Genomic DNA, 15,245 nt, shown 5'->3' with positions numbered 1-15,245 from the left:
TGCTTGGAAGGAAACCTCCAAGGAAAGTCCCCTAATTCCCACTGTGCCTCTCCTTGGAAGCTGGAGGCAGTGAGTCCTTGCTCCCAGAGCTGTGGGAGGGGGGGCTCAGTGTGAGATCCAGCTCACTCTGAGGTGCCTGTGGATGTCACCAGTCCCTGCCCCACCCCTGAGCCCCAGCTCTGCCCTGTCCTGCCCTGTGTCTCCAGCACAGCCCTTTAGGCAGATTACAGCCATGCTGGGAGATCATGGGACACCTGATCCCAAATTTCTCCTCCTTCATCTCTCAGTAATTTTTCTCCAACTCTCATGCATCCCTCCCCAGCCCCTGACCTTCCCAAACTTCTCCCATCTCTCATTCTCTTCCCAAAACACACCCAGAGGCTTCTATTTGCTGCAGTTTGTGCTTTTCTCTGGCATCCTCAATCATCCTGGTCCTCCAGCTCCTACTCCAGTCCCCCACAGTGAGTGGGGAGAACAAATCCAGTCCTTCCCTGCCTGTTGTTTGATTCTCTACCCTGAAACCAGCTCTGTGTTTTCAGCTCCCCATTGCCATGTGTGTAGCTGGGTTCAAGAAACCCTGGCAGGCTCCCAGCACCTCTTACTGGCTTAGGAGTTGGGGTTTTTGTCATGTTTGTGTCTCATTACAGTGCAAATGAATGACCTTTCTCAAGAGAGAAAGATTTCACCTCATTATTTTCAGTGAAGCTGGTTAGTCAACTGGTTAGTCCTCAGAAAGCTGGGCAAAGCTGTGCTGAAAATTCTGTTTCAGTCATTTTGATGGCAGATTTTAACCTGCTCATGTCTCACTCAGTGCTGCCTTGTTGGAGACAAAGCTCATGGGAAGTTTATATCCATCTGTATTTCCAGTCTTACTGAAACTTCTGGAATATCTCCAGACAGACCTAATTTCACTTGGAGAACAATGATAACAAAGCAGATTGATCCAGACTTCCAGGGCTCTTTGTCAGGGATCTCTTTGAACTGCTCCAGTTAAAGAGGGGAGAGCTTGTAGAATCCTGGAATGGTTTGGGTTGGAAGGGGCAATGAAGATCATCCAATTCCACCCTTCTGCCATGGACAGGGACACCTTCCCTTGACCAGACTGCTCCAAACCTCATCCAGCCTGGCCTGTAACACTTGCAGGGATGGGGTGTCAACAAAGAATCAAGGCACATAAAAAACAGCTCAAATTTCAAGAGAGAAAACTGGGATTTTTTGAAGGAGAGGAAAAAGCCATATGAGCCAGAGAGGCTTTGCCTGAAAAAATAATAAGGTTTTTTTTTGGGAAAAAAATGCCCATTTGCCTAACAGCTGATATTTCCCCAAGATCAACCCAAACAGCTTCCCAAGAAGAAAAGTGAGAAGAGAAGAAGGGGGCAGGGCAAAGGCGGAAAATATTTGCTCTGGAAATAAGACAAAAAACCCCCAAGGGCTGTCAGAAGAAGAAGCTGGATATTTAAAAGCTTGTACTGCTGATGCCACTGTGCTCGTGGTCATCCTTACTGGAGCACAGTGAGGTACATTCAAGGAAGGGATGCACAAATTAAGGCAGTCCTGATGAGGTGAGCCAAATTCCAGGAGAGCTCCTTACTACCTGCCTGGGAAATCACAGCATCCAGAAGGATGTTACTTAGGTAGCTTTTCACCCTAAACATTCCTGGTGGTACTTGGGTGAGCAAGAGCCCCAGAACAAGCCCTTTACAAACCATAAACATTGCTTGCTGAAGTTGCAAGATGCTGAATTCCCCACTGTAAGCAAAGATAAAATCTCATTTTATTCTCCAAAGAGGGTGGGGAGGGAATACATTATTTTATTTTTTTTTTTTTTTGCAATGCTGGCCACAGTCCCAGAGTCATCTCTATTCATGATGAAGCACCTTGCTGATTCTGTGGGATGCTGCTAGGATTCAGGGATTTGACAGAGAGGATCCAGTTTCAGAGCCCAGGGAAGTAATGAGGCGTGCAAAGTAACCAGAGTCTCCCTCCTGGTGTTTCCAGGGAGCACTGAGGCAGATGCTGGAGCTGGAGGCTGCTTTTGGAACCATGGCCCTTTGTCCTAAACCAAATATCTCTTCTGTTGTGTTGCAGCTGAACCTGAACCCCTGAATTTATTTGGGGTCAGGTCACCTGTTCCAGAAGCACCTGGAAGCTGTCCAACTGTATCTCCTGATAAGTTATTAGTGAATTTTGGTAATTAGGTGCTGGGCAGGAAATGGAATTTTAGACAGCTTGTGAGAGGGTTCTCCAAAGGTCTCTGATCGGCAGCACAGCCTGGGCAGGGCTGATTCCAGCTGGCATTTGAGCAGCTCCTCCTTTTGCGGGGAGAACTCCTTTTCTCCTGCGATTGTTCCCAAGGAAAGGGTGAACAGTGCCATGGCTCCTGGCCTCGGGCAGGCAGGAAGAGGCTCGGTGCCTGCCAGGCATGTGCAGACAGGCAGAACTCTGGGTTTCTGCAGGGCAGGATGGTGAAAAGGCCGTTTGTGGTTCCCCTGGAGCACTGAGGAGCAATTAGCACGTTTTGTTTGATTGTTTTGGTCTTTTGTGTGATTTACTGACGATTGGCTGTGCCAGACCTGCTGCTCATTAAAGAGAAAACAGACCCTCTCCTAAAGGAGACCTTTTGCTGTTTAAACCCAGAAATCTTCTACAGACCCCTGGTAGGAGGGGCTGATCTTAAAAACGCGGCTATGTTAACCCTGCTGTGGTTAGGGGTTAGCTGTGCAGGGCCAGGGTCACAGCTTGCACTAAAGGGATGCTATGGTTAGACAAGGGCAGCAGGCAGGGAAAGGAGGGAGCTGCGCTCTGGACAGGGCTGGAAGCACAGTCCAGCAGCTGCCAGGCCCGTGGCATGTGATTCCTCTTCCACACCAACATGGGAAAGAGGCATGAGCTGACTGGGGTGTCCTTGGATTGCAAACACTCACTGAGGCCTGAAACCCCTTAGGTGTGAATCAGGGTTTGTGTGGTTTAGGCAGAATGAGAACAAATCTTGTGAAAAGAAGGTCAAGGTCAGATATTAATGTCCCCTTTTTAAACATTTGCACTGCTGGCCTTGCTTTCCACCCTCTGGAGCACATTTTAAATCTGTATGGATTGAACAGGGCCTGCACCAGAAGCGGCTGGCAAGACAGGAAACTCCCCTCCAACCCTGGATTTAGACTGAGATCTGAGAATAAAAGACACAAGTGTGAATCCCCCCACCACGTCCCCCCCATCCCTCCCGGTCACTCACACCTCCCCAGAAAGATTCATGATCACTTATGGAGATAAGCATCCAGCCAGAGCTCTCCAGATTTCTTGAGGGACCTGTGGGAAGAAAAGGAGAAGTTTGGGAATCTTGTTTCTGTCGTGTTTTTCCTGCAATGAAGGCTGTTACTGAATTTAATATCAATCACAGGGTCACACTCAGAGAACCCACCCTCTGTCAGTGTGAAGCCATTCCCCCTGGTCATTCCTACAGGTCACCTCAGACCTGTGTCCAAAGTCCCTCTCTGGCTCCTTTGGAGCCCTTTTAGGCACTGGAAGGGCTGTAAGTTCTCCTGAGAGCCTCCAGGCTTCACTCCACTGTGCCTTGGTGCTGTGTGGCCCTGTCCTAGCCGGATCTGGGTACAAAAGCAGGTTTGGAACCAGCTCTCCTGCCCACTGTGGCCACCCCACTTCAATCTGCCCATGCTCAGAGTGCTTTGTGCAGGAGGTGCCTGGACTGCAGAGCTTTCTCATGTTCCCTGCCATGAATTATTCCCCTCGGAGGAACTGAGACAGCAACATCAACACCGAGGCTGCTGACAAGGACTGCTAGATCGTCTCCAGCTCTGCCTGTAGGGAATTACCTGTTGCTGCTGGCAGAGCTCTCAGGGGACACGGCAGGGGCTGTAACCCGACCCGTTTCCCTTTGATTCATCTCACTTTGCAGCAGGAGATCTGCTGGCAACTCCAAACAGCAGGAGCCACCAGCTGTCAGAACAGGGTGCTATAAAAATCAGAATCATTAGGGTTGGAAAAGCCCTCTAAGATAGACCCCTGAGCACTGCTGAGCCACCGTGTCCCCAAATGCCACGATTAGGTTTGTATCTGTCTAAAGGTCAAGTGTTTGGTACTTTGACAGCAACACACAAATTTCTGAAGGGTCTGCCATGTCCTGGATCCTCTGTGCTGGAAAATATCAGGTGTTCCTGGAAAAATGAGCTGCAGGAGCTCAGGAGGGCCTTACCCAACGATATCTACGAACGCTTTCCCGAGAGGCTTCTCCTCATAGTGGACCCCATACTTGGCACATAATGACTTCACCAAAGGCTTCACCTTCCAGAAGTTGTGCCGTGGCATTGTTGGAAACAGGCTGGAGAGGAGAGAGTGAAAACAAAGCTGAGAAAACTCTCGAGACAAGCGACAAGGGATGGGCATTAGGATTTGCATCCTCAGGGGCTCATTGTTGGTGTCTCCACCTCAAATTGCACAAACAAAGGAAGGGAAGCACAGAGACACCCCTACTTTACACTCCTCTGTCTCAAGGAGGTGGTGAAAACTGATTTTCCTGTCCTGCCTCAAAGCAAAGCCATGCTCAGGATACACTGAAAGCCAATTTGTGCAAGAAGGGACACAAGCACAATGAGTAGGCAGTGGGAGTGAGAGAACAGCCTCAGAGATGGCTGACCATTCCTCTGGGAATAATTATTTCTTGCTGAACTGAATTCCCAGCCACCTGCTTTTCCACTTTGATTTGCAAGCAGGTAAAGAAGGATTTTGGGGGCACCTTGCCCTATGCTTTTCCATGGACATTTCCCAAGCTGGCTCCCAAACCAGCCAGCCTCACCCTAAAAGCCATTTTTTTTTACATTTGCTGTTGCCATTGGCAACAGACTGTCCATATGGCCCTGTTTTCCATATTTTTTCCGGAATCTGGTACCCAGCATCCTACACAGTCCCACACTCTATAAAACACTGGAATGCTTTAGGGGAGGGGAGTTTTCTGAGGTGGCTGCTTGGGATTTGAGCCCACAGCCTTTGCAACTGGTAGATGCACAACAACTCCTAATTAAGCCCTAAATTAAGGCAGTGAGAGTGAAAGCTTTGAAGCAAGAGAGAAAAATGTCATGGCTGTAAGAGAAGCACACTATAATGGAATTATTTAGGTGGGAAGAGATCTCTAAGCTCATTCAGTTCCTGCCCCACGATTGGGCAGGGTCACCTTCCACTGATGCAGGTTGCTCCAAGCCTCATCCAGCATGGGCTTCCAGGGATGGGGCAGCCACATCTTCCATGCCTGTGTAGTCAGGAACTCCGTTTCCTGGGCATACAATCCTTTCCCAGCTCCCAATTCCCTCCCCTGGGCTGGGACAAGGTGGCAGTGCCATCCCAGCTCTGTACTCACTGGTGCTCAATCTGGAAGTTCAGGTGCCCAGTGAACCAGTCGTTGAAAAAGGACTGCTCAATGTTGCAGGTTGCTGCCATCTGCCAGGGAGAGAGAGAGAGCTGTGAGGGTTAGGGATGGCTCATCCCAAAGTCAGGGTGAAATTCCTCTTCCCTGAGCTCTGGGAGTACAGAGCCTGCTGTGGCCGGGTGCAGCAAGGGGAGTTTTAATCCTTCCTCAGGATCTCAGGTAATCAAACTCTCGCTGGTGGTGAAGTGATGTGGCAGCCCAAGCCCAGATTCCTAAATCTCAGCCTCTCCCATTGGAGATCAGAGGGTTGACAGCAGTACCAAGGTGGAAAACAGGAGGAACGTGGACACAAAGCTTCCCCATCCCCATGTAGTTATTGCTCAGTTTGCCTTAAGTGTGATATTCTGAGAATATTTCTGAGGTATTTTTGCCATTAATGATCATAAAATTTGATATTTTTTCTTAATATCCTTAAAATTCAACCAAATTCTTGATAGGGTTCCTCCTTCACACATTTTACTTGGATTTACAGAGAGAACTGCCAAAATATCAAGAATATGGCTCTAGAATAAAGAAGAGGAAAGGGAGAACTCAATCATTCATCTTCCAGAACAAAGGGACAAAGACAGGCTCTAAATTGAAGAGTCAACATTTTTTCCTCAGCTGTTTTATTGCTGGGATCTACAGGCCTGGCCAAAACATGCAGGAATATTTTTTGGATTTGTAGTCACATCCAGCTTCACTCACCATAGGAGCAGGTAAACTTTTGATTGTCAGAGTAATTGCAGAACTTTGGAATTCCATGTCTTTCCCCAGCCCTGTTGGCTCTGGGAAGAACATCTTTGTGGAAGAAGTGATGGAGAAGACACTCTACCCTAGTAAGGAGTGGTGGTAACACTAGGGGTGCTGGTAAGTCTCACTCTCTTTGAGTAAATCCCATTTTGGGGTGAGTTAGAGGTGGTTTCCCCCCCCCTCCCAGTTACCTGGGAGCTCAGCCAGTCTCTGTGCTTCTCAGAATCAATATCCATTGGAATGTGATTCATCTGGGTGACCCACACGAACCAGTGACTCTCCAGAAACCTGAAAAACCAGGAAAAATCATGAGAATTTCTACCAGGCATGGGGACATCAGGTAAGTAGAGCGGGGTTTGCAGGGAGCAGCAGCGACTTGAATAGATGTTGACAAGGAATTGCCTGGAATCATCTTTGTTCCAGGCTTGTTTTCTGCAAAAGCAGATGATCCAATTTGCAATTTCACTTTTATTTCCTTGTACTTTGAGTTTCTTCAAATATTTTGGGAATAATGGGCTGGTTGTGATAAGTTTTCCAGCTTGACTTCAGAGTTGGAGCATGCACAGAATTACCTCCACAGTCTGCTGGGAAGAGGGTGGGATGAGGCACTCTGGGAGAGTCCAGCCATGGCCAGTGAGGTCAGCAGTGTGTGAGAAGAGGGAATGAGGAAAGGCAGGGGAATCCTGGCAGGACCATCTCGGGGCAGGGGAAGGTGCAGGGAGAGTGCCAGAGGAGCTGGAACTCAGAGATGCTGACAGGGAAGAGAAGCAGTGGGACACAGCAGAGCTGAGGCCAGGCTCAAACAGCACTGGAGGGATGGGAGAGCAGCAGGGATGCCCTGGATGCCCTACCTGACAAACGTGAGGAGACACAGGGATCCCAGGACGCCGTAGAACGGGATGTAGGTGACGAAGTAGCGCAGGTAGTAGCTGATGGCCCAGGCCAGGTCCTGGGGGGCAGAGAAAACACCAGGCATACTTTGCCCATCTTGGATAATGTGTCCTTGCTGGTGATGTTTGGAACACTGGGTAATTCCTGCCTGCCCCCTGGCCTCCCTCTCTGCTCCAGTTTCCAGCCAGACCCCGTAAGGATGGAGGGAATGTTTCACTCACCGCCCAGAACCTGTGCTTGATCATTGTCGAGATGATTTGGATTTGGAAATACACAGGGATGAGCAGAGGTGGGAAGACTGCAAGGCAAAGGGAAATGGTTTGGCCATCAGAGGGGTGGGAAGGTGTGTGACATGAGGGATTGCTTCCATGGAACTGGTAACATGCAGTTTTTCCATGGAGCCTCTCACATGGAGTTTATTCCCCAGCCTCAGCTGTTTTACATTTCCTTGCTCTACAATGGGAGCAATGTTTCAGGTGCTTGGATATCCCTGAGCTGATTTTGGGACCTGCATAGGGTCCTGAGGAAGGGTGGGATGAGTTGGGATTTGAGGAGTTGCTCTGCTCACACAGTGAGGGCTGGAAAGGACAAGAGGCATTCCAGGAAAAGGGAAGAGAGGAGGGTGGATACTCACTGAGGAAGAAGTACTCGTGCTGGTGGTTGTAAGGCAGGTACTTCAGCTTCTTCTTGCCATACTGCAGGACACAAAGAGACAGCTCAGCCTGGGACTGGGACATTCCCAGGCAGAAGCAGATTCTCTGCAATAATTCTTAATTTATTGACCAGAGAGTTTTGACTGAATTCCCACGGGTGGGTAAGAAGAGATTTGGAGTGATTAAATATCCTAACTTTGTCATTGTGTTAGGTGTAAACTCAATTTTTAAAGATAGTTTCTATTTACTTGATGGAATTTTGATGCATTTCACCTTCTGCCATCCCTGTGTCTCTGAGAAGAGCTGCCAGCACGTCCATCTTTACTAATATGAATGTGATAGGCATAAAGTCTGATTTTTTGGAAGGGAAGGCTTGTAACACCAGTAAATCAGGCATATTATTCCCTCTGGGCAGAGCTCTGCAAGGCTGTGTGCTTGGCATCATTTGAAAAAGGATTTTTATACCAATGTGAGAATATTGGGATAGACTGATTCTGGCCTAATATCAGATATTTTGAGGCAGAAATCCAGTTTTTCCTTGTTATCTCAAATGTTTAAGTTTTTCTTTAAGTAATAGAAACATGGTCTGCTTTGTCAATAGTACAAAATCTGTCTGAGAAACCATTTTTAATGTTGTATTTTCTTGTGCTGTCTTTGCTGCTTGTCCATTTTCTTGGGGTTTTGTTTTTAAAGCTAGAAATCCTTGTTCCACTGTGAAAAACACCATGATTTAAGTGCTTTGTGTAGGTTTTTGTAAACAGGCAGTAAATATTTTGGCTCTGGGGGGGTGGATAGAACTAAAATTAAAATCACTTGATGCTGGAAGATATTTGCTGTGGAAATGGAAGGTTCAGTTTTGAAATGCTCCTTCTGGAATACTGAGGAACACTGTATTCCCCCCTCAGGTTGGTACTTCAAGCCAGCAGCATGAAGTGGCCTTTAGTGGCTTTTTGCTTTCTCTCCAGCCCCATCTGCATTATTTTTCCCGAGGTAACCCAAGACACTTTCTCCTGTGGTCAGCACAGGAAATGGATTAGGAATTAGTAGTCAGTGCTGCTCCTCAGCCCTAGGGTTGGCTCCAGACTGCTGTCAGACCACGTAGCCAGATGAAATCCCTGGATTAAGCATTTCCTTTCTAGCATTCCTGGAAGTCCTTCCTGTGTAAGTCATGTCTAACAGTGGGAGCCAACTCCTGGAGTTGCGCAACCACTCTCCAGGGCCCTCCTGGACAGTAATTTTCCATGTTTTCCCCACTTTTCCTTACCTCAACGGGCTGTGTGTCTCCCAGGACAAAAATGTGCAGCATGTTCACATCTGGGTCCTTGTGGAAGATGTTGGGCTTGGCGTGGTGCTGGAAGTGGCGGTGGTTCCACCAGTTTGCAGAGGCACCCTGGGCAAGGAGAACAAGGAGATTTCATCCATGGAGAGTGGCTCCCAAGGTGGGGATACCCAATCACTTATAGGAACTAAAGTGGTGCGAGTCAAACTGTGGCCAAAGTGGGATTTGCTTTGGAAAGAACAGCGAGCAGGGAATGGTGGAATTGTTGGTTGCTATGAGACTGCTGCTTGCAGAGGGATCCCTAAGGATCATCCACATTGAAAGAACACAGAATAAACACACTCTGAGCAAGTTACAGGTCACTGTCTCTTCCCAGAAAACCCTGAAATGGTTTGAGTTGGAAGGGACTTTAAAGCTCATCCAGTCCCAACCCCCTGCCATGAGCAGGGACACCTTCCTCTAGCCCAGGTTGCTCCATGGGCAATGATCACCAACTTTTTTTGTGCCCCTGCTCACTCTGGAAAGGTTGAGAGCCTCCCTTTCCTACTCTGCCACAGCCAAAGTGATGCATTCCCAGAATTCCCTGGCTCCATAATTCCCTTTACCTTCAGGTGCCCAATGACAAACTTGTGGACGATGTGGTTCCAGGAAGACTTCTTGAAGACAGAGAGGTGTCCAAAATCATGTTGCAGCCACCCTGCCTGGGCCTGGGATAGGGAGAAATCCAATAGTTAAGAAGTTATTGGGAATCAGAGGAAGCAGGAAAGAAATGGAGATGGAGGGCAATGTGAGGAAGATCTCTGTTTGTCACCTGGGAAGTTGTAAGGATGCAGGCAAGGATGAGGGTTGTGATCCAGCCGGTCCCAAAGTAGGAAATCATGAGCCAAGCCAAAACTTCCATGACAATGATGTGGCCCAGGTAACAGGAGAAGAACAAGGGGCTGGCTTGGAACAGGTTCATGTCCTCCGCTGTCTTCCGCAGGGTCCGGAAATCCTCCACCAGCTGGGACTGAAACAAGACAGGCAAGAGCAGGGTGAGGCTTGGAAGTGAGCCTGACTGAGTTGTGGCATGGATGGAGGAAGGATGAGCTCCATGCCGAGGACCCTGTCTCTATATTCCAGGTTTTTGCCCTGTATTCCTATGAATAAACATCCTGGCCAGTCTGAGCCCACATCCTGACCTTTTGGACCTGGAGCCAGGACAGTAATCCAAGCTCTGTTGAGCATCACATCACCTGATGGCTCTTGTCTGAATGAGCTTCCTAAGCACTAAGGAGAAGCTGGAGCAAGAGGGAATTTAGTGCTATTGTGCCTAATTCCAGAGCTCTGATAATGAGCACCCACTATCACTCGTCATCCATTCAATCCGTGGGCCAGCTCCTGTGCAGCCATCCATGAGGGGCATTCCTGGGTCACTGGGAGCCAGCGTTGTCCCCTCTATTGTGAGTGACACAGATATATCACAATCATGGCCAGCCACAAACAACAGGGCAGGATTGAGTTTCCTGGCCAGAGCCAGTTGTGCCTGTGCCTGAATAATGGATGAGCAGGGATACAGAGCTGCCCTGAGGATGGGCAGTGGCTGCTGCTCCTTAGCAAGGCCACCAAAATGGGACATCTGGGTACTTGTGGTTTTGGAGCTTGGTCACCAGCAAAGAAGCAGTAAGAAGGGACCACAGTCACCAGGGCTGGTGCACATTTCCCATTCCACATGTCTCAGTTCCCATTTCCCTTTGGGATGGGCTCAGTACAGCCTGGGTGCCTGGAATGGGCTGCCAGAAATTGGCTGTTGGTGACTCTGTGGGAAAGAGAATATTTGTACAGCCATAAGTGTCACCCCCTTTCCACACATTTTTGAATCCATGATAGGATGAAAATACTCTACATGGAGATGTTCAGTCACTGAGAACTCCTCTCCCTCTCTGGAGAGCATCCCAAGAGGGAAAGAATGGTGGGAATAGCCAGCCTGAACCCCAGCTGAGGAATAAATACTCACATTTTTGTCTCGGTCTTGGCTGGGCTCCCCTGGAGCGAGTTCTCCAATAAGCAACGGCTTGAGAAACTTCTGCACCAAGGTGGGATTGATGTGGAAGGCCTGGAATGCATCCTGGAGTGGAAACAGGAGGAACTGTGTGAGATCCTGTAAGAGTAAGATGTGCTTCCTATTCACTGTGTCATTCCCACCCACCTCCAGCAGTTGTGGAACCTGTAGAAAAGGGGGCCAGGTGACCTCCAGCTCTGGGATCACTTTTTGGGACATTAATTCCACTGATGAATTTGCTGTGCTGGGAACGGTGAGACCCAGGATGGCATCCAGCCATATGGTGAAAGGCACCTCGAGAAATTCTTTCTAAGCAACTAAATACTTAAATCCTGTTAATTCCCTTAGAAGGCAGGCAGAGGGGAATTTGTGCAAATCTCTCCTAAGATATAAATACCCTTGGAAAGTCTGCTCCTGGAGGCAAGTCAGGAGAGGGGCTGACTGGTGACTGAAGCTGGATGTCACTGCAAACACAAAAAATATTCCTGGGTGTTTTGGCCAGGCCTGGAGATGCCAGCTGTAAAACAGTTGAGGAAGAAGTGGTGACTTTTCAGAAGAATAATGCCTTGTTTGTGGAGTCATTTTTATCCTGGCATTCACAAGTTTATCTGGCTCTTCTTTTTCTCTATGCCCTCCCCTTTCCACATATTTCTGTCCACCTGTATCCCACAGGTGCCTGATGCTCGTAGTGAGATCTTGGCCAGATCCTTTCACATGGCACAGCTAGAATTTTAACCCCAAGGACAGCAGCAGGGACAGAAAGCTGACCCAGATCAGAAACCCTTACTCTGTCCTTGCCCTTTCCTCACTGCACAGAACTGGAGTCAGCTCTTGGAATTCACCTGGGAGAGCAGGAAAGATTGGTTCCATGAAGTGCTAAGAGAGTATGGAAAAAAAAATCGTTAAAAACAGGAGTGAGGGGAACCGTGCTCCAGCCTTTCCACCTTTGTCCCATTGCCTAATTATTGTAGGGACCAACTAATATTTCCCTCCTGGCTCTAAAAACAAAGGGCAGACTGGAAAGTGCTCCCGAGTCCAGCTGACCCTTCTGGGAGCTGCCTTCCATCTGGAGTTCAAAAATGCCAGGCAACAACCTTGGGCCCAAAGTCCTCCAAAATCAATCAAAACTTGGACCCAGAAATGGGTCACTGAAATGTTGACTCTGGTTCCTTGTTTCCCTCTCTGGAACAATTTGTAGAAGATGTGAAAGAGGAAGAAAAAGTAGAAGGAGGGGGGAAGTGAATAGCTGACTGTGTCTACTGCAAGGCTCTGCAGTTTTGGTTGAAAACAAAAAAAAGGGGAAGAAAGGGCAAGAGAGAGGGTGACCCATAAAATAATACTGAATCAACATTTTTTAATGCTTCTTAACTGCTGGGAATAAAAAAGTCTTTGAAGGTCTGATTGGGTGCTTACTGCCTGGAGATCCTGCAAATGATGTAAGGATTGGATTTTTGTTATGTTTATCTGATTAAGCTCCTGTACTAATAGGTCCCAAATATAAGAGAGTACCTGAATTTTGGAATTGTTCTCAGTTCTGCACTGCAGGAGATAAAAAGCTTAAGGGAAAAGATAATCCCTGGGAAATGCTGTGTGATATTGGCACTTGACCTCCCAACTTTGTGATCTACTGACCAAATAAGCCGAAGTGTTTTATGGGATATGGGAATTATTCCAGCTGCTTTTGGTGAGAAAAAAAGCTTTGTATGATTGAGATATGAGCTGTACTTGAGCATTGGGAGTGCTTACAGCAGTCAGCACAAGGATTTTCTTTTACATCCCTGAACACTTCTGGGACAGAGACACTGCATAGTGTCCCTGCCTTTGTGTTCTGTGCATGACATGACACCAGAACAGGTTGGCCCAGACTCAGATGTTGTGCTCAAAAAAAAAACAGAGACCCATGGAATGGTTTGGGTTGAAAAGGACTTCAAAAATCATCCCATTCCACTCTCCTGCCATGGGCAAGGACACCTTCCATGGACCAGGTTACTCCAAACCAAATCCAGCCTGGCCTTGGACACTTGCAGGGATGGGGCAGCCGCAGCTTCTTTGGACAACCTGTGCCAGGGCCTCAGCATCCTCACAGGGAAGGGTTTCCTCCTAAAATCCAATCTAAAACCACAGAGGGTTCTCCTCCTGAATGAGAGAGGGTTTTCTGGCTGTAAATGGTTGTTCACCACAGGAAAGCTGCAAAACTGATGCCAATCCTGGGTTAGTGCTCAGAGCGGTGATTTAACAATTTCAGAGCATTTTTAAGGCCATGCCTTCATGGAGCGTGGGATGCAATGTAGCCTGGGGAGGTGGGAGGAGACCAGCAATCCTGGAACCACCAACCTGTGTTTCAGTCTCCCTTTCAAGGATTCTGCAGTAACAGATGCTTTTTGGTTGCTAATGGAGACACTGGAGTTAAATTCTTGGGGATAGGAGTCAAACTCCTCCTGTTTCAGCAGCTCTGTGTTTAAGCAGTTAAAAGCAAAACCTGGCCCATCTTTCTGAGGGAGAAAGCTATTCAATCAGAGGATTTACTGGAAAGGGACAGAAGGGCCAAAATGCAGCTCAGTGCTTCAAGGAAAAGAATGGAAAATACCCACAGGATGCAAGGAAATGGGGGCTGATGGAAAGGAAGTTCTGCCAAAAAATTTTGTTGCACATGGAGCCTCGTCCTTGCCAAGGTGTCAGGAGCCATGGGAGACCAGCAGTTCCTGTTCCTGCTTGGTCTCTGCAGGTTTTGAGAAGAGCTCTGAGGCTGCTTGGATTTCTTTAACATGCCCTGAAGGGACAACATGCTGTCTGGATGCACTTCTGAGGAAGGTGGTTTTGAGGGGAGCCCCAGACAACAAACAATTTATTTCTAATTTGTTCCTGTTTCAAGGTTGGGGTTTTTTTTGTTGTTGTTTGGTGTCTTATCTTTGACTGAAACCTGAGAGGTAGCTGAACCCAGCGAAGGAGCAGCTGGAGCAGCAGCAAATGGTTTGCTGTTTGGTTTGTTGGTTTTTTTTTGGGGTTTTTTTTTTTCCTCTTTTCTGTAGCAACCTGTAACCAAATTCTCCAGAGAATTTTCTCCTGGGGAAAAAAATGCTAAAAAGCTCCTTGTTTTAAAGCCTCCTCACAGAAGCAACTTTGAGATACAGCCTGGCCTCTGTTTAACCCTCCCTGTGCTTGGCTGCGTGACTCTGCATGTCAAAAACTGCCCCCTGGAAAAGGGGACATTTGGGACACATTGCTTCTGAATTCAGGGCTCGAGGCACGGCACAAGCAGGAGACAAAGGCAAACCAGCAGGACTTAAGCAGAGCAATCCCTACCGACCCATCGCGGGGGACCTGCATCCGCTTGAACGGAGCTGGGAGCAGCGAAAGGGCTGAGCCGGGTGTCCAGCAGGTGTTGGGGAGATGGGGACAGGGGGCAGCAGGCAGCCGGCTTCCCTCGGCGAGGGAAGGAGCTGTCAGAGGATGCTGCTGGAGCCGGGAGAGCCGCGGGGGTCGGTCCTTACCGTGGCATCTTCGCCGGCGCAGTGGCTGATGACTCGGTGGCCCCCCGGGTGCCTCTTTGCCCACTTGGTGATGTTATAAACCTTTCGCTCTATCACCAGCCACTTGTCCGTCCTCAGGTTGTGCTTCTGGATCTCCTCCCAGGTGTAGAAGCGGATCTGCGCCGCCGGCTCCCCCGAGTCCCCCCCTTGCTCACCCCCTTTCCCCATGGGGCCGCTCGATTCTTTGTCTTCTTGACCAGAGGGGGAGAGGAGAGGGGAGAACCTGTCCCTGCGCCTCTCGGGGATGTGCCGGAGGGGAAGAGCTTTCCTGGTGGGACTGAACTCAGCTGATCCCCTGCTCCCTCCCTTCGCCTTCGCTCATGTCCTCCCTTCTCTTTGTTTCTCGCTTCTCTCCGCCTGCTCGGAAGTGCCCCCTAGGCTGGCTGTCCCCGCACTGATGCACTTTATCCTCGCACATAGCCCTGTGTTTTGAGGGAAGCTCGGCCCCTTCCACACGCCCCCTCGCACCCCCCTCTCGGGCATCCCTCCCCGGGCATTCTCCTCCCTCGGCATCCCCTCCCTCTCCCGGCATCATCTTTTCTCCCAGACATTCTCCTCCCCCTCGGCATCCCCCCCCTCCCCAAACTCAGCATCCTCCTCCCTCCCCGCGGCCATCTCCCCCTCTCCCCGGCATCCCCCCGCTCCGCTCCGCCCGGTGCCGGGGCTCTCCCGGCGGGATCAG

General features: G+C 49.1%; 1 protein-coding gene across 1 annotated transcript; it reads right to left on the bottom strand.

Annotated features, from left to right (window-relative positions):
* Window positions 1-1,750: 1,750 nt before the first annotated feature.
* LOC103822123 (acyl-CoA 6-desaturase) lies at window positions 1,751-15,071 on the bottom strand. Its single transcript, XM_009097082.4, has 12 exons — window positions 14,525-15,071; window positions 10,989-11,099; window positions 9,804-10,001; window positions 9,598-9,699; window positions 8,978-9,103; window positions 7,695-7,755; window positions 7,282-7,358; window positions 7,021-7,118; window positions 6,361-6,457; window positions 5,369-5,448; window positions 4,211-4,336; window positions 1,751-3,306 (listed from the first exon to the last, which is right to left on the bottom strand). The coding sequence occupies exons 1-12, from the start codon at window positions 14,729-14,731 to the stop codon at window positions 3,255-3,257; spliced, it is 1,335 nt and encodes a 444-aa protein (XP_009095330.2). The 5' UTR covers window positions 14,732-15,071; the 3' UTR covers window positions 1,751-3,254.
* Between the last annotated feature and the right edge of the window lie 174 nt (window positions 15,072-15,245).

The sequence above is a fragment of the Serinus canaria genome, chromosome 5, assembly GCF_022539315.1.
Source record: "Serinus canaria isolate serCan28SL12 chromosome 5, serCan2020, whole genome shotgun sequence".
In the NCBI taxonomy this organism is placed as follows: Eukaryota; Metazoa; Chordata; class Aves; order Passeriformes; family Fringillidae; genus Serinus; species Serinus canaria.
This window is presented reverse-complemented; position numbering and strand designations above follow the sequence as displayed.

Excerpts from the sequence above, each read along its gene's own strand:
- LOC103822123 (XM_009097082.4), bottom strand. The coding sequence starts at position 14,731 with ATGGGGAAAGGGGGTGAGCAAGGGGGGGACTCGGGGGAGCCGGCGGCG. Across the intron at positions 11,100-14,524 it reads GCGCCGGCGAAGATGCCACG|GATGCATTCCAGGCCTTCCA; the intron begins GTAAGGACCGAC and ends TTTCCACTCCAG. Across the intron at positions 10,002-10,988 it reads GCCAAGACCGAGACAAAAAT|TCCCAGCTGGTGGAGGATTT; the intron begins GTGAGTATTTAT and ends GTCTTGTTTCAG.